A 19783-nucleotide genomic window follows, 5' to 3' on the forward strand; every position below is an offset into this window, starting at 1 on the left:
TGCCATGGCCAGCAAAGATCCCAGATCTCAATCCCATTGAGCATGTCTGGGACCTGTTGGATCGGAGGGTGAGGGCTAGGGCCATTCCCACCAGACATGTCCGGGAACTTGCAGAGTGGGGTAACATCTCACAGCAAGAACTGGTGCAGTCCATGAGGAGATGCACTGCAGGACTTAATGCAGCTGGTAGCCACACCAGATACTGACTGTTACTTTTGACCCCCACCTTTGTTCAGGAACACATTAATCCATTTATGTTAGTCACATGTCTGTGGAACTTGTTCAGTTTATGTTTCAATTGTTGAATCTTATGTTCATACAAATATTTACACATGTTAAGTTTGTTGAAAATAAATGCAGTTGACAACGAGAGGACATTTCTTTTTTTGCTGAGTTTATTCATGCACCAGAAGAGACTAATTGTCCCTTTCGGTTTCGATTGACTTCGCAGTATGGCAAACATAGTTACTATTAAAAATAAAAATAAATTATTTCAAGTGCATCTTTGTGGAGTATTATACAAAGGTATTTGGTAATCGACTTTCATGATAACGATTGTCTGTGGCTGTTTAAAATCTCTTTCAAGATAAGAAATGTAGGTTAACAACCTAGCTTAACAGAGTTGATGCAGAGCCTTTATTGCAATAGGAGGCTCTGAGTTGATGTGCCTTAGTTGTTGTCATTGGAAATAAATATGCTATTTATAAAAGAGATGCTATTTTCAGTTAGCGTTTTCAAATAAAGCATTTAACCTTTTTGACAGCTGAAAGGATAGAACAGCTGTCAAACCAAGACAACCAGAATCAGTCAGAGCTTGTGTTCCTTCCTTTGCTATAATAAAAATGTTAATTCTTATCTGTCAAGATGGCAAGAGTTCTAAAGAGACAGTAGGAGCAAGAAAAAATCATTTACAGAGGCAAGAATCTTGAAAAGTATATTTTTTAATTGTGGTACTTCCTTCAGCAACCTCTGTTCCCTGTAAAATATACACATGTAGTACAGTAGACATTGTACTATTCTTACTGTATGAAAATGAAAAGCAAAAATACTAATCTACAGTTATAGATTTTCTTTACATACTGCTTGAAAAATAAATTCAAGTACGAATTTTATCGCTATAAATTGTACATTTCAAGGAGGTAGAATACCTGCATTATTAAGATTCTCCCATCTCGAAACAAAGAAACACATTTCACTGCCAGGAATGTACAGAGCACTAACAAAATACAATTCTTGCAGCCATGAACAGATGCTTCGGTACACATTTATTTAAATCAACTTTGAAATTCAACAAAAGTTTAAAAAGTAAAAAGCATATACGGACTCTTATAAGGTCCAACAGAAAATGGATGAGTTAGTCGCGCCACAGTAGGTCATATTCATTGGTAAAAAACAAGCTTTGATAATGACTGCTGCATTGTACACACAATGACATCCAGCATGAGATTTTAAAGACGGTATTTTGGGGGACAGTTGTGCTTTTCCATTTTTTTTAGGAACCTCTACCTGCAAAGCGGAAATGTTTTTATCTCCTTCTACAGTCTGAAAGAATCGTAATACGCAGGAAAAGTTTCTGCGTTGTTTTTACATTCTCGACAAAAACAGGGAAATATTTCAGTAATAGTGACAAACATCTGTTATCATTGTGCCCTGACGATAACACAACTAACATAACTGGTTCTACAGTAGATATGTGTTAAAAATAGGCTGCCACAAATCAAGTTCCATAATCCACAGCTTGTCGAATAACACTGAAAATGTGCTCCTTTTCCTTTCAAAGAGCATTATTGCAGTGGGATCTTGTGTCTGTGGAGGGGATTGCTAAGCTGCCTGGTGTATGGTATACTGCAGGGACTGAGGCTTATGTTGTGGGTGGTGTTGGTCCAACAACACAATACATTTTCTCTACTAATGACCACTGTTCATCATGCTCAACATACCTAGTCACAATAACCTAGTCTGGTTATTGGTATGACTTTAGTTGTCAAATCATTGACCTGTGAGGGTTTATGAAATTAGCTACATCCTTTTTGGTGATAATATTCTGTATTTATCCTTTACTTGACCATGTGAGTCCCATTGAGATGCAAATCATTCAAAGGAGTGACGTAGGCTTGCGACAGAGGAGAACATTAAGCATGAATTAGTTCCAATTGGGGGTTACCAAATCCCACCAGTTCATTGAATCGATTTAAAACAATTTAAAATAGTGAAGAGGAGACAACACTCATCTCTTCCCTATACGTCATTCTCTTCTCTCTAGAGACCCTTTCACTCCATGGGCAGAGGACTGCACACACATGATTTCTAGACACACTCACTATGCAGTCTCATTCATCCACACACGCTCACATAGGTAAGTACGTACGTACAGGTTTTTATACAGTCTATGGTACATACATTAGCGTGCATGTGCACGTGGTCTACATTCTCACACACAAAACAGAATCATAATTGCAAGAGCACATCACCCTGAGCCTGGTCCTGTGCTGCCAATACATTGCTGATAAGGAACCTCTCCATAAACCCCTCGCATATTTGGATGTTGTTAGTGAAGTAGTAACACTCAGACAAAAATAGAATTGCGATAAACCAAAACATGTTTGCTAACCCACTTGTAAATATAAACATATTTCTTTATCCAGGCAACACAATTGTCATGTTTCATGTATAAAATCCTCATCTAAAAATATCCTATTTTTTCAGTACATGTTATGTGTTGTGTACACAGTCATTTTGTATAGCACATGTACACATAAATAAAAACGGAAATCTGTGATGCAGGGAAGCAGAGAACCTCCAGTCTACAGTATATGGCCATATCTCAGCTTTAAAGAGACAGAGCACTCACATAGTTACAGCATGGCCAAGCCTAACTACAGCCGGGTAATCTCCCTTTGTTAGCATTATACAAACAGTGACTTCAGTTAAGGTGGATCGAGGCCGTCTGAAGCTGACAGAAGAAGCTCAAAACTCAAAGTTCCATAAGCCCTTGTGAGTTTGTGGCTGTCTATGTGCCTGCCCCCAAAGATCACAGCCGTCCAGATGCCAAGAAAGAAGAATAAATGTAATACGTTCTATAGCGCCTCCTGGTTAATTCATTTCCCTTTTCAGTATGTGGGAGAAAGCAGGGAAGAAGGGGGAGATGGAGAGGGGTGGGAGACTCCATCGCGCCCAGTTCAGTCGTCACGATGGCTGTCCGGTCTTGGTCAACGCAGAACCGCAGCTTTAGTACTGAACATATTCAGATTGAAGGGACTGCAAGAGGTGGAGAGGGGAGACAGAGACACAATATGACGTTGAGTATAATGAACGTGAATCACAGGGCATCATAACACAACCTATGAATCCATGGTAAATGTAAAAGCAAATTGCTGCATGTAATTGTTTTCAAAGTGTTGACGGCAGACAAAGAACATGCAGGGAGAAGGTTGTTATATAACAAGTCTGCATGAAATGTTATATTCTAACAGGGTACAATAGAACTGTTGGTTGCAAAGGTCCAGAAAAGCCATTCAAATAGACAATCCTTAAAATGCCAAATGTATTTTCCTGAACTAATGAATACATTTATGGTGGACAAGACAGACAGGGTGTCTCTGTGTGTATGCAGCTATTGAAGGAATTAGCAGGACTGACACACATATGGGGGTAGGATGCATGTTGCAAGAAGGGAGCAAATGAGAGAAGGAAAAAGCTTATGTTATTCTGATGAAGCCACAACTCCACTGACTGGCAAAACAAAGAGACGAGAGGACAGCTGAGACATTCATAACAGATAGTCATCCAATAATCCCCATTGTCAACCACTCCCTCTGCCATAAACACTCACTATCCGTCACATCACCGGTTCCCCCTATTCACACGGTTTGTGGGCCTGTGGCTGCCAGAATGGTGTGCCACTATCACCTAGGAAGGGTTAGGGGAGTAGATTGGAAGATGATGCGATTTCATCTACACTATTTATTTAGTAGGCACGGTGATAGCGAACAAACGTGAATTAACTTGATATCTGTGCAAGGGTAGCAGCTTTTGAGTCTGTCCCTCCTCCAATGCTAAATGAATGACAATGGTGCAACACTCTAGGTTGCCTGAGAAACAGTAGTGAGAATGTTGGCACAAAGCATCATTCCTATATCACCAAAATGCTACCAGTGGTGTAGAATGAGAAGTAACGTCAGCTCACCCGGTGTAATCTAAAGACAGCGATACTGCACCAACCTTATACGTTTTTAACCAGAGTCCGTCTACTCTGAGCGGAATCAAGTGTGGGAAGTTCTGGGAATTAGCCTTAGATGTCTGGCCTTCGTGGTCGGGGCCTATGAAAGTCCCCCTCGTGGTCGGGGCCTATGAAAGGCCTCCAAATATTCATTATAAAGGAAGAGGATTACTGGGCTGGCCTCTCAGGGAATGAGTGAGCGCTACAGTATGGCTGAGCGTGTCAAATTCTTGTAATAGCAGAGAGCAGCACCGGACTGCCAGCCTAAAAACGTACAGTTTTTAATTTAGCACATTCTTATCCACATAGTCTAGATTTAATAATAATGGTTACAAAAAGTGCATCTTTGGGGGAAAAAAAGTTTACATTGAAAATGATGTACACAAAGGCCTTCGGTTGGCCAGCGTCGAATGGAAAAAAAGCATAAAAGTCAGGATGGACAAAGATGAAAAAATTGGGGGGGATTATGGTGTGATCGGTCTTCCTTTGCATCTATAGAACACACTAGTCTATATTTCATTTCTTATGTTTCAAGTGTTGTTAGATGGCTCAGATATTAGATGTACTTATGTTAAAGCCAAACCCAGAAACTAAAATGAATCACTCTGAAATCTAGCCAATCACCCAATGAAATGACCTCGCACATCAGCCAATGAGGCCACAGTGTCGAATAAACCTTTGTTTACCCAGAATCCACCTGGTTAGTAGTTAAAGCACATTTTCAGTTTAGTGTTCATTCTGTTGGTGAGTTTTATTATTTTTAATTGGTATGTGATGCTAGGATCCACTCAATAGAGGTGAATACAGTAAACAGCCTAGGAAGAACAGAGCCGCAAAATAACTCTCCACCAACACACATTTGAAGAAGCACCATCGTTCATAACACTAATTAGACTTCTGCCCAAATGTGCCAGTAAATGGTTTTAACTGGAGACGGATATCTAGTGGGAAATGGCCGAATAGCCATGGTTAGTGTGTATGAAGTAGGCATTTAGACTGGAACAAGGCCATCGCAGGTCCTGTTTCAGCACCATGCAGACAACAGACAAGGAACAAAGGAGTTCAGTGGAGCCGCCAGAGAGTTAGACACACAGTGGAGAGCCCTTAGCAGCAGCAGGGATAGGACAAAAATTTCGACTGGCTACGATTATAAATAGACAACATCGACACAAAAAGGGAAGACACTCGTGTTTGACAGAAGTGCAGAGAGGAAATATGACAGTTCAAAATAAGGGTAAGAGTGTAGAAATACCAAAAAGATGGTGATGTTGGAGTATTTTTGGGGGCGGGGCACACACTTACGGGGATGGAGCGGCTGAGGTAGCGGCCGGAGGGTCCGCTGAGCCCAGAGTAGCCCTCCTGCTGGGGTCTGAATGGGCTGTACTTATCAGGCCCGGGGCCCAGCCTGCCTGCAGCATGTTGGGGGGCCCCTGCGGGGCTGAACACCCCTGTAGGGGACGAGTTATACTGATTGTTGTTGACCTCATGGTGGTGGTAATTGGCGCCGTGCACGCCATTAGCCACGTAGCAGTGAACGGAGGCGGCCCAGCCCGACGGAGGGATGGGGGTGGTGACGATGGAGGGAGGAGAGGAGGAAGAGTGTGATGAAGAGGGCGTGTACGGCAGCTTCCTATTGCCCTCGCTGCTGTCAGCTGCGTACAGGTTGCCTAAGGAGCTGGCTAGCCTGCAGTTAATGAAGGAGCTGAGGGAAAGGTAGATGGGAGCGGGGAAGGGGACATAAATACACAGGACACATCCCAAACACCAAACAAACACAATGACAAGAGGACTAACTTCTTTCACAGGCTCAGGAGAGGACGACTGCCTACTGTGGACTGGTACTGTGGATCTAATAGCGGACTGATTTACTATATTTTCACTGGGGCTGTCACAAACTAAAACAAAATCTTGGTCGACCAAGTGCCATCTGTTCTTTCGACCAATCGACAAAATTTTTAAACGTTTTTCCCCATTTACAGTGGGGCAAAAAAGTATTTAGTCAGCCAACAATTGTGCAAGTTCTCCCACTTAAAAAGATGAGAGAGGCCTGTAATTTTCATCATAGGTACACTTCAACTATGACAGACAAAATGAGGAAAAAAAATCCAGAAAATCACATTATAGGATTTTTAATGAATTTGTTTGCAAATGATGGTGGAAAATAAGTATTTGGTCAATAACAAAAGTTTATCTCAATACTTTGTTATATACCCTTTGTTGGCAATGACAGAGGTCAAACGTTTTCTGTAAGTCTTCACAAGGTTTTCACACACTGTTGCTGGTATTTTGGCCCATTACTCCATGCAGATCTCCTCTAGAGCAGTGATGTTTTGAGGCTGTTGCTGGGCAACACGGACTTTTAACTCCCTCCAAAGATTTTCTATGGGGTTGAGATCTGGAGACTGGCTAGGCCACTCCAGGACCTTGAAATGCTTCTTACGAAGCCACTCCTTCGTTGCCTGGGCGGTGTGTTTGGGATCATTGTCATGCTGAAAGACGCAGCCACGTTTCATCTTCAATGCCCTTGCTGATGGAAGGAGGTTTTCACTCAAAATCTCACGATACATGGCCCCATTCATTCTTTCCTTTACACGGATCAGTCGTCCTGGTCCCTTTGCAGTAAAACAGCCCCAAAGCATGATGTTTCCACCCCCATGCTTCACAGTAGATATGGTGTTCTTTGGATGCAACTCAGTATTCTTTGTCCTCCAAACACGACGAGTTGAGTTTTTACCAAAAAGTTATATTTTGGTTTCATCTGACCATGTGACATTCTCCCAATCTTCTTCTGGATCATCCAAATGCTCTCTAGCGAACTTCAGACGGGCCTGGACATGTACTGGCTTATTAAGCAGGGGGACACGTCTGGCACTGCAGGATTTGGGTCCCTGGCGGCATAGTGTGTTACTGATGGTAGGCTTTGTTACTTTGGTCCCAGCTCTCTGCAGGTCATTCACTAGGTGCCCCCGTGTGGTTCTGGGATTTTTGCTCACCGTTCTTGTGATCATTTTGACCCCACAGGGTGAGATCTTCCGTGGAGCCCCAGATCGAGGGAGATTATCAGTGGTCTTGTATGTCTTCCATTTCCTAATAATTGCTCCCACAGTTGATTTCTTCAAACCAAGCTGCTTACCTATTGCAGATTCAGTCTTCCCGGCCTGGTGCAGGTCTACAATTTTGTTTCTGGTGTCCTTTGACAGCTCTTTGGTCTTGGCCATAGTGGAGTTTGGAGTGTGACTGTTTCAGGTTGTGGACAGGTGTCTTTTATACTGATAACAAGTTCAAACAGGTGCCATTAATACAGGTAACGAGTGGAGGACAGAGGAGCCTCTTAAATAAGAAGTTACAGGTCTGTGAGAGCCAGAAATCTTGCTTGTTTGTAGGTGACCAAATACTTATTTTCCACCATAATTTGCAAATAAATTCATAAAAAATCCTACAACGTGATTTTCTGGATTTTTTCCCCCTCATTTTGTCTGTCATAGTTGAAGTGTACCTATGATGAAAATTACAGGCCTCTCTCATCTTTTTAAGTGGGAGAACTTGCACAATTGGTGGCTGACTAAATACTTTTTTGCCCCACTGTATAGACACACTGTATGTGTTTAAATAAAATCAACTATATGTAAGATACTCAGCTTGTCAGCTCGCACTGTGATTAAATAATTAAGACAAATGACACAAGAGGGATTCCGAGATCAAGACAGCCTAACCAGAAGAAAAAAACCTGTTCCCGAACCACCACCTCCCGCTGCTGGCCTTCTCAGATTCATAAGCTCCTGAAGTTGCAGGTTACACCAGGGGTCAGCAACCTTTTCCATTCGGAGTGCCAATTTATCTTAACATTTCTACTAATCTGCGTGCCAGTTACTTTCATTTATTTTATAATAAAGTCTTCACATCTCAAAATCGTTGTCATGTGATTAATAAAAATTATATCGAAATGAAAATTATACAAATCTAAAAGTATTGCCATTTCGAACTATGTAAAAATAGCTGACATAAAGGCAACAAATAAAAACATTGCATCGTGCAGGTAGAAAAGGCTATGCATGGCCTGTCTGCAAGGAACTTGAAACATTGTATCAACTATCAACTTGGTTCAGCCCAAAGCTTGCACTAACGATCTTGCAACATTGTATAAGATATTCTGGACCCTCAGAGTTTCCTGGCCAGTGAGTTCTGGACAAACACAGCTGTATTTGTGCAAGGGATAACAAGTAACCAGGTAGGCCTATTTTATAACGTTTCTACCGGATCAGAGCATGACATTTTTTCCCCAATTCACACCAAGTGGTGGTTACTGAAAGGGAGAGAGCTGGAAAGATTGTTCAAATAGGCTACATTGAGGAACTATTGTGATTCTCAATAGATGTAAAAACAGACTTTCTTTACTTGTTGTTTGAAGTGATGAAAAAATAACTGAGAAGATCCACAGCTCATTAGTGGTGGTGAGTTAAGACAATCAGAAATATCAGATCCCCAAATGGGAACATTTATAAGACTACTTTTGCGCGCAGGCCAGGTAGACTCGTCCTACTTCTGTGTGTAATCAGGTGCATGTCCTTACTCAATGTTGACAGGAGCACTCCAAAAACAAAACAAAATGAATAAATTGACAACTCATAAATGGAATTAAATAAACCAAAACTCGTTTCTCACAAGTGTAGCCTAGATTGTGCTCTCTGCAAACAATGTGTCCACTCCTACAATGAAAACAATAAGACTGTAATAATATATGTAATGCGTTAACAGAAATGACGGTAACCAAACAGACATTGTAGGTTAGAAATGATGGGAATTAACGTTAAATATACTACTGGTGATACTGGTGTGCCACTTCTGCAATGGATTAGTCTACTGAGACAGGCGTCAATCAAGACTTGGCGTTAAACATCTTTATTTCCTTCTTAACTGCTCGACAAACCCTATCGATCAAACAATCGACCAGTCGACTAAATGGGATCAGCCAAATTACACACAACCGATTTACACTGACGGCAAGCAGTCTACAATAGTGGATTGAGTCGGACAGTAATAGCAGATTGATTCAGCCAATCTATATTGCCATGGCTACCTACCTACACATTCGCTGTTGAATAATTTGGTAGAATAGAAAAAGACAATAACAAATCCTGAAAAGAACACAAAGTACAGTAGGTCTGGTACCGCTCCTCCAGAGGAGAGATTGTTGTGGCATATTTCTGTGTTGTGTTATGTGCTAGTCCCTGTCTCTAGTGGTACAGAATGCGGGGGATTTAGATTTAGTCTGTTGAGAATGCTCACAGCCTGCAGAGCATCAACCCTCTCTGTGAATCGGTCTGGTCACTGAGACACACTGCACACGTGTTCCCTCTCCTGCCCTGCTTATCCTTCCACTTGCACTCAGGACATGGGGTAGTCACAGACAGGCAGAAACACAACCAGGGGACTGAGACAGCCAAAAAAGGACAGGACAGGAAAGAGAGGGAAAGAGAAATGTTAAAGGAGTAAAATACAAATCTATAGGAGACAAGAGAAAGGGTAAGTGGATAAATGGAGGGATGGGAGGCTGCGCAGTGTGAAACAGAAAGAAAAGGGAGGAAGAAATGGGAGGAGAGGGGGAAGAATGAAATAAAAAAAGAAATAGTGAGTAGATAAAAGAAGAGTAAAGGGTAAGACGTGTCGGGGGGGGGCTCACCTCTTGAGGTTGGATGCCGAGGAGGAGGAGCTGCGGCTGATTCTCTTGGCCGTGGCGGAAGCAGAGGATGATGGGACTTTGGAAGACTTGAGTGGGGAGATGGTACCCTGAGTGCCCACTCCAAGGTTCATCCTACTGGGAGAGAGAAAGAGGGAAGAGAGAGGGAGACAGATAGAAGGAAAGGAAAGGAAGAATAATTGGATATACATAGTGTGAGGTGAAATAATAGTAAGAGCTGTTAACACAAGAGCTTTTGCCAACACACAATCTCTACTACTAGACACACATAAAACATTTAGTCGGACATGCTAATTGGATAGTTTACACTCCTTAAAGACATAAATGACGTACAGCACAAATCCCATAGTCAGAAACAAACAAAAGAGTGGGCAAGACTTTGATGACACCCAGTGAAAGTTCTACCCTGTAACCACAGACTACAGAACAGTACCTGAAGGACTACTGATTAGGTAAGGATTTATCAAAGCATAACCATTTAATATTTACTCTCGTATAATACGCCAGTATTATAGATCTGTGAATGAATGAGGGAGAGAGATAATAAGAGACAGAAAAGAGGTAAGAGGCATCACTCCCAGTTCCTTTATTAAAGCAGTCTGTCCGCTGCTTGTGGATGTCTGTGATCTGTCTGTCAGTACTGGGCTGAAAAACTTCCAACGTCATTCAGGACGGTACAGCAATTAGAGGAGACTGTGCTAGTCTGAGTAGCCTCGGCCTCTTTCAGTGACACACACTAGAGGTCGACCGATTAATCGGAATGGCCGATTAATTAGGGCCGATTTCAAGTTTTCATAACAATCGGAAATCGGTATTTTTGGATGCGGATTTTGGCAAAAAAAAATGTTTACACCTTTATTTAACTAGGCAAGTCAGTTAAGAACACATTCTTATTTTCAATGATGGCTTAGGAACGGTGGATTAACTGCCTTGTTCAGGGGCAGAACGTCAGCTCTGTGATTCAATCTTGCAACCTTACGGTTAACTAGTCCAACACTCCAACCACCTGCCTCTCATTGCACTCCACGAGAAGCCTGCCTGTTAAGCGAATGCAGTAGAAGTCAAGGTAAGTTGCTAGCTAGCAATAACTTATCTTATAAAAAACAATCAATCAATCATAATTACTAGTTAACTACACATGGTTGATGATATTACTAGTTTATCTAGCGTGTCCTGAGTTGCATATAATCGATGCAACGCTGGGGGATGATTTAACAAAAGCGCATTTTCAAAAAAAGCACAATCGTTCCACGACTGTACCTAACCATAAACACCAATACCTTTCTTAAAATCAATACACAGATATATATATATTTAAACCTGCATATTTAGCTAAAAGAAGTCCAGGTTAGCAGGCAATATTAACCAGGTGAAATTGTGTCACTTCTCTTGCGTTCATTGCACACAGAGTCAGGGTATATGCAACAGTTTGGCCAGCCTGGCTCATTGCGAACTAATGTGCCAGAATTTTACGTAATTATGACATAACATTGAAGGTTGTACAATGTAACAAGAATATTTAGACTTCGGGATGCCACCCGTTAGATAAAATACAGAACGGTTCCGTATTTCACTGAAATAATAAAAGTTTTGTTTTCAAAATGATAGTTTCCGGATTCGACCATATTAATGACCAAAGGCTCGTATTTCTGTGTTATTATGTTATAATTAAGTCTATGATTTGATATTTGATAGAGCAGTCTGACTGAGCGATGGTAGGCAGCAGCAGGCTCGTAAGAATTCATTCAAACAGCACTTTTGTGCATTTTGCCAGCACCTCTTCACAAGCACCGTGCTGTTTATGACTTCAAGCCTATCAGCCTAATGGCTGGTGTAACCGATGTGAAATGGCTAGCTAGTTAGCGGGATGTGAGCTAATAGCGTTTCAAACGTCACTCGCTCTGAGACTTGCAGTAGTTATTCCCCTTGCTTTGCAAGGGCTGCGGCTTTTGTGGAGCGATGGGTAACGCTGCTTCGAGTGTGGCTGTTGTCGATGTGTTCCTGGCTCGAGCCCAGGTAGGGGCGAGGAGAGGGACGGAAGCTATACTGTTACACTGGCAATACTAAAGTGCCTATAAGAACATCAAATAGTCAAAGGTATATGAAATACAAATGGTATAGAGAGAAATAGCCCTATAAATACTATATTAACTACAACCTAAAACCTCTTACCTTGGAATATTGAAGTCTCATGTTAAAAGGAACCACCAACTTTCATATGTTCTCATGTTCTGAGCAAGGAACTCAAACGTTAGCTTTTTTTACATGGCACATATTGCACTTTTACTTCTCCAACACTTGTTTTTGCATTATTTAAACACAACTGAACATGTTTCATTATTTATTTGAGGCTAAATGGATTTTTATTGATGTATTATATTAGGTTAAAATAAGTGTTCATTCAGTATTGTTGTCATTTTCATTATTACAACTAAATAAATCGTCTGATTAATCGGTATCGGCTTTTTTGGTCCTCCAATAACCGGTGTTGAAAAATCATAATTGGTCGACCTCTAACACACACACACACACGTACGCAGACAACACACACAGTCACACATGCTGTCACCCAGACAGACACGCAGAGATACACACATACAGATGTAACGGATGTGAAACGGCTAGCTTAGTTAGCGGTGCGCGCTAAATAGCGTTTCAATCAGTGACGTCACTTGCTCTGAGACCTTGAAGTAGTAGTTCCCCTTGCTCTGCAAGGGCCGCGGCTTTTGCGGAGTGATGGGTAACGATGCTTCGTGGGTGACTGTTGTTGATGTGTGCAGAGGGTCCCTGGTTCGCGCCCGGGTATGGGAGAGGGGACGGTCTAAAGTTATACTGTTACACAGACACACAAACAAACACACAACAAACACACCTACACGCTAACCTTTGAATAGGTGAAAGAACCAAGGCTAAAGGAGTGGGAGGACGGAGAGCTGTGTAGAGGCTCTTCTCTCGCTCCTCTTTGAGGAAAATTAATTAAGGGCTGTACTTTAACACAAAAGAGGGAGTTCCATTTCCATCCCTCTTCACACTCCCAAGTCGCCTCTTCTCCTCTACCTCTGACCATCCAGCACTTTGCTGCAGGTAGCCTAGTTACAGCTTGAGTTGAGCTATACTTTGCACCGAATTGAATTAAATATAGACAGCCATGGTAGCATGTGTGAGGGACATTGTGTGTGCCGAGATATGCGTTGAGACTCGAGAGAGGTGTCGATGCCACATATTGAGGAGACTGTTTTGTGATAGCTAGGATACACCCCTTCCACTTAGACAAACCACATAGTCAACACTATTGTAAAGGTACCTAAAAGGTTGGGACGGTGACCTGGTGTGCATTTTCATGTCTTCAAGTCTGAAAAAAAAGAGCAAGAAAGATAAATGAGGTTTCACTTCCAGAGACAGAATGTTTGCACATTTCCAGTGAATTCGGAAAGGATTCAGACCCCTTGACTTCTTCCACATTTTGTTACGTTACAGCTTTATTCTCAAATGGATTAAATAAAACATTTTCCTCATCAACCTATACACAATACCCCATAATGACAAAGCGAAAACAGGTTTTTGAAAAGTTTGCAAATGTATTAAAAATAAAAACAGAAATAACATGGGAGTCCACCTGTGCTAAATTTAATTGATGGGACATGATTTGTAAAGACACACACCTGTCTATATAATGTCCCACAGTAAACAGTGCATGTCAGAGCAAAAACCAAGCCATGAGGTCAGAGGAATTGTCTGTAGAGCACCTAGACAGGATTGTGTTGAGGCATAGAGCTGGGGAAGGGTACCAAAAAATGTCTACAGCATTGAAGATCCCAAAGAACAGTGGCCTCCATCGTTCTAAAATGGAAGAAGTTTAGAACCACCAAGACTCTTCCTAGAGCTGGCAGCCCGACCAAACGGGGAAAGGGCATTGTTCAGGGAGGTGACCAAGAACCCAATGGTCACTCTGACAGAGCTCCAGAACTCCTCTGTGGAGATGGGAGAACCTTCCAAATGGACAACCATCTCTGCAGCACTCCACCAATCAGGCCTATGTGGTAGAGTGGCCAGATGGAAGCCACTCCTCAGTAAAAGGCACATGACAGCCCGCTAGAAGTTTGCCAAGAGGCACCTAAAGGACTCGCAGACCATAAAAAACAAGATTCTCTGGTGTGATGAAACCAAAATTGAACTATTTGGCGTGAATGCCAAGCGTCACATCTGGAAGAAACCTGGCACCATCCCTACGCTGGAGCATGGTGGTGGCAGTGTCATGCTGTGGGGATGTTTTTCAGTGGCAGAGTCTGGATCGAGGGAAAGATGAACGGAACAAAGTACAGAGAGTTCCTTGATGAAAACCGGCTCCAGAGCGCTCAGGACCTCAGACTGGCGCGATGGTTCACCTTCCAACAGGACAACGACCCTAAGCACACAGCCAAGTCAACGCAGGAGTAGCTTTGGGACAAGTCTCTGAATGTCCTTGAGTGGCCCAGCCAGAGCCCGGTCTTGAACCCAATCGAACATATCTGGAGAGACCTAAAAATAGCTGTGCAGCATCGCTCCCCATCCAACCTGACAGAGCTTGAGAAGGTTTCCAGAGAAGAATGGGAGAAACTCCCCAAATACAGGTGTGCCAAGCTTGTAGCGTCATACCCAAGAGGACTCGAGGCTGTAATCGCTGCCAAAGCTGCTTCAACAAAGTACTGAGTAAAGGGTCTGAATACTTATATTAATATGATAATTTAGTTCTTGATTTTTTAAATACATTTGCAAACAATTCAAAAAAACTGTTTTTGCTTTGTCATTATGGGGTATTGTGTGTATATTGATCAGGGGGAAAAACAATTTAATCCATTTGAGAATAAGGCTGAAACGTAACAAAATGCAGAAAATGTCAAGGGGTCTGAATACTTTCCGAATGCACTGTATATGTACTTAGAGCACTGGGAAGTGGAAAAGTAGCGATTACTAGCCTAGCGTTCAAAGCACTTTACTGAGTCATGTAGGCTACATGACTAAAACCTCAAACGAAAAGCTCAAAAATGACTTTAGAGGTTTAGAAAACAAAGCAAGTATTTAACAGAAAAGCCCAGCATGACACCAAGCCAATATACTGGATAACCTGCCGGACCGTGCCTGTGTTATTTCAGCAAGGTAACCATGGAAACCAGAGCCCCGAGTCAGATCACAGAGCCACAGACTGTCTCACTAGCTAGGAGACTGCGCTAGACAAAGACAGATAAATCCAAAACATTCCTTTTCGTTGGACGATGTATACCATGCGTTTCCTGTACATACGACTAATACAACTTGAAACCTCCTTGACACTGAACCCAGCAGGGCGGTGGTTTCCATGCCAACCAGAACTTGTCGTGCCAGTGTAAATACACTGAACAAAAATACAAACAACATGTAATGAGTTGGTTCCATGTTTCATTAGCGGAGAAAAAAAATCTCAGATATGTTCCATGTGCACAAAAATCTTATTTCTCTCAAAAGTTTTTCACAAATTTGTTTACATCCCTGTTAGTGAGCATTTCTCCTTTGACTAGATATTCACTCCACCTGACAGGTGTTGCATATCAAGAAGCTGATTAAACAGCATAATCATGGGGACAATAAAACGCCATTTTAAAATGAGCAGTTGTCGTCACACAACACAATGCCACAGATGTCTCAAGTTTTGAGGGAGCGCACATTTGGCATGCTGACTGCAGGAAAATCTACCAGAGCTGTTTCTAGAGAATTGAATGCTAATTTCTCTACCCTAAGCTGCCTACGATGTCGTTTTAGAGAATTTGTCAGTCTGTCCAACCAGTCTCACAACCGCAGACCACGTGTAACCACATACAGCTTCTTTACCTGCGGAATTGTCTGAGGGGGGTTGGGGGGGCAGGGGTGCTGAGGAGTATTTGTCTGTAATAGAGCCCTTTTATGGGGAAAAACTCATTCTGATTGGCTGGGTCTGGCTCCCCAGTGGGTGGGCCTATGCCCTCTAAGGCCACCCATGGTTGCACCCCTGACCAGTCATGTGAAATCCATCGATTAGGGCCTAATTAATTAATTTCATTTGACCGAATTCCTTATATGAACTGTAACTCAGTAAAATCATAGAAATTGTTGCATGATGCATTTATATTTTAGTTCAGTATACTTCTGGTTTGATTTCTATTTACTTCAGCATTTTGTCTCAGTGTCTTGACATATACCAGGGATCATCAACTAGATTCAGCCGCGGGACAATTTTTTCTTGTGCGGATGGTCAGGTGGCCAGAACATAATTACAAATAATTCGTAGACTGCAAATTAACCGCAAGAAGCCTTAACAGATATAATATTGGAATAAAACATAAATCTTGCTTCCATTTGTTTATGATCACGTGTCTCTATTATTAGTGGAAATACTTCGGAACAGATTTCCCAAATTAAAATCACCTGATTTCCTGGTGTTTTTACATTTTTTTTATATCCAACAATGAAAATTGTATTTATGATTTTTTTGCTCAGAAAACTTAGGGGGGCAAATAAAACCACACGGGAAATTCGGGCTGCCAGTTGGGAACCCTGAAGTATACTGATCTGATATCTCCTGTATAGACCTTTAACCTGTCATAGAAGCTGTAATGGCATTATGGTTGAGTAACTGAAATACTTAAATATGTATTACTTTCCATAGAACGGAGGACAGAGTTCAAACGTAACAAGCTATACAGCTAAAGGAGAAAAGTCCTTGAGATCTCAAAAAGGTGGAAACGAATAAAGTGAAAGGATCTTAAAGGGGAAGTTTGGAGTATCCCAGGCAGCTCTTACCTTAGAGCTCCTGTTGTGGCCGACCTGGGCTGGCGCCGGCCCTTTAAGGCACGCAATTTATCTCCTTGGGTCATGCATAGGCCATTCTCCCCAATGTAGTCGTTCTGTGGAGAGAACACATGATCACATAAGATAATGTGGCTAAGTATCTACGGTACATTGGATTAATCTTGACGCTACCCATCCCTTCAGTGGGATAATTGTCATCAACAACCGCTGAATTGCATAGCGCCACATTCAAATAATATTACTAAAAATATTTATATTCATGAAATCACAAGTGCAATATAGCAAAACACAGCTTAGCATTTTGTTAATCCACCTGTCGTGTCAGATTTTGAAAATATGCTTTACAGCGAAAGCAATCCAAGCGTTTGTGTAAGTTCATCGATCACTAGAAAAAACATTATGAACACCTAGCATCAAAGTAGCGTGGTCACGAAAATCAGAAAAGCAATAAAATGAATCGCTTACCTTTGATGATCTTCGGATGTTTTCACTCACGAGACTCCCAGTTACACAATAAATGTTCCTTATTTTTTATATCCTAAATACCTCCGTTTGTTTGGCGCGTTATGTTCAGAAATCCACAGGCTCGAGCGGTCACGACAACGCAGACGAAAATTCCAAATAGTATCCGTAATGTCCACAGAAACATGTCAAAGTTTTTTATAATCAATACTCAGGTTGTTTTTAAAATATATAATCGATAATATATCAACCGGCACTGTATCTTTTTCAGTAGGAGAGGGAGAGTCAGTGGCTGCCCCACTGTGTTACACAAGCAAAACTCATGCGAACACCCAGCTATCCACCGACGCGATGTTATCTTTCTTGCTCATTTTTCAAAATAAAAGCCTGAAACTATGTCTAAAGACTGTTGACACCTTGAGGAAGCATTAGGAAAATGAATCTGGTTGATATCCCTTTAAATGGAGCGAAGGGAGGCTATGGAACATGGAGCTTTCAAAATAGAAGCCACTACCTGGTTTGATTTTCCTCAGGTTTCGCCTGCAATATCAGTTCTGTTATACTCACAGACAATATTTTGACAGTTTTGGAAGCTTTAGAGTGTTTTCTATCCTAATCTGTCAATTATATGCATATTCTAGCATATGGGCCTGAGAAATAGGCCGTTTACATTGGGAACGTTATTTTTCCAAACATAAAAATAGTGCCCCCTAGCTGAAAGAGGTTAACAGACCAGAATACGGTACTGTTTTGTGTATAAGAACAATTGTCTATAAAAATAAATCCTCTAGTCCAGGGTTTCCCAAACTAAGTCCTCGGGATCCCAAGGAGTGCACGTTTTGGTTTATGCCCTAGCACTACACAGCTGATTCAAATAATCAACTAATCGTCAAACTTTGATGATTGTGTAGTGTTAAGGCAAAAATAAAAATGTGGGGTCCCGAGGACAGAATTTGCGAAATGCTGCTGATTAATAAATTAAACACATTCCATTACAGGTATGTACTAAATAATACACTGCAGACATCACAGATTTTCTCCAATCAACAGAGAGAACACTAAAAGGTAGGAGAATATCTGCAGCCTCTTAGCTGGAAACAATGCAGATGTACATCACATCGACAGGGAAAATGGGGCATTGTCAGGGTCCTGTTCATTAGGCACCAAACGGAAGAGAAACTCTCATTTTTGTTTCAGCCTGTTTTATTCCGTTTGGTGCCTAATGAACAGGACCCAGGGCAGGGTTGTGGGCGGCGCTGACCTCTTGAAGGCGGTCGGTACTGTGGGACCTGAGGATGCCAGTGGGGCTGCTGGTGGTAATAGAGGTGTGGGTTGGTCTGAGGGTGAGGTCGTCCATGCTGGAGATGAGGTGAGACACACCCCTCTGCTGCGAACGCTGCATGTCCCCCTGCATCCACATGGCTGCCTGCCTCCTGAGACAAAGAGAGAGAGGGAGGGAGAGAGGGAAGGAAGGAGAGAGATGGAAAGATGGAGAGGTTGCATTAGGAAATCCTCACCTACCATGTGACCTTAAGTCTATAACACCGTGTCACTTGTGGCCTGACCAGAGAGAGACCGATACAGACCAGCTTGTCCATTCATACCATTCCATTGTGCTGGGATGGAAACTATGCCAAGAGATAAGACCATAGCTGCTGTTGAAGGATTGAATGGAGCAGAGGAAACAGAACCCCATTTAATCTTTACCCTTTTGTTCACCCCAGAACATGGACAGATTGGAGAATTAGGACAAACAACATTTACACTGTAGTCATTTAGCTGACACTCTTATCCAGAGCGACTTACAGTTTGTGCATTCATCTTAAGACAGCTAGGCTCCAACTCCTGGTTTAAAGACAAACACTTGAGCAGACAAACACTTCCCACAGAACGGCTGTTGGGTAAGCCTGAAAAGCTGTCAAAAGTATCCTACTGGTGTGTGTGTGTTAAGGGAGGAACACACTCCTCCATGGGGGAAAGTCTAACAGGAAATGGACAGACAATGCACACACACAGAGTAGTCAGCAACTTGAAAGAAGCGGTCAGATTCTCCCCTGCCAAAATCTACAACATTTCAGAAAATTCAGCATTTAATTCAGAGGGGAATTCACAGATAGCTAGTCCGGAGGGATGAGTCGAGATGAGGAAGGGGGATGATTAAAGATACTCTGATACAAGCTGTGGAGGACCAGGACAGGAGTCTGTTCAGCTTCACAGATGACCGAATAGGAACAAGACCCGAGCACTGCAACCAGCGGTTGGAACCGGTTCAGGGAACAGAACAGAGAACCGGAAAATAAATGTCATTTTTCAAGGAACAGAAACGTAACCGGCAACGAACATGAACTGTTATTTTAAAAGCAGTTCCATGTTGTCATGGCTCTATGTAGTACTGTGCGCCTCCCATAGTCTGTTCTGGACTTGGGGATTGTGGAGAGACCTCTGGTTTCATGTCTTGATCTTTGCAAGAGGGAAGGAATCTGATTTCATTGGTCCTTAACTCAGTCGTCATTTCATTCAGGGTAAGTGGAGTTAGCTGTGAATTAGCCTGCCCCGGAGCAGGTTAGTTCTGAAGGGTTCGTTGCCATAGAATTTACCTGGCT

At 42.2% G+C, this 19783-nt stretch overlaps 1 protein-coding gene across 8 annotated transcripts in view; it reads right to left on the reverse strand.

The window, feature by feature from the left end:
* Positions 1–923: 923 nt before the first annotated feature.
* The window catches only part of cdc14ab (cell division cycle 14Ab), a 68256-nt gene continuing 49396 nt past the window's right edge, over positions 924–19783 (reverse strand). The window contains exons 11-16 of one of the 8 annotated variants that reach the window (XM_024423021.2): positions 18442–18613; positions 16710–16813; positions 13222–13269; positions 9900–10031; positions 5522–5921; positions 924–3258 (exon numbers count right to left, since the gene is read on the reverse strand). In XM_024423021.2, coding sequence (XP_024278789.2) covers positions 3229–3258; positions 5522–5921; positions 9900–10031; positions 13222–13269; positions 16710–16813; positions 18442–18613 — 886 coding nt within the window. In that variant the 3' untranslated portion in view covers positions 924–3228. The other 7 variants (XM_024423020.2, XR_002953808.2, XM_024423023.2 and 4 more) reach the window with 7 other exon arrangements.

This window comes from Oncorhynchus tshawytscha, linkage group LG06 (genome assembly GCF_018296145.1).
Source record: "Oncorhynchus tshawytscha isolate Ot180627B linkage group LG06, Otsh_v2.0, whole genome shotgun sequence".
Lineage (NCBI taxonomy): Eukaryota > Metazoa > Chordata > Actinopteri > Salmoniformes > Salmonidae > Oncorhynchus > Oncorhynchus tshawytscha.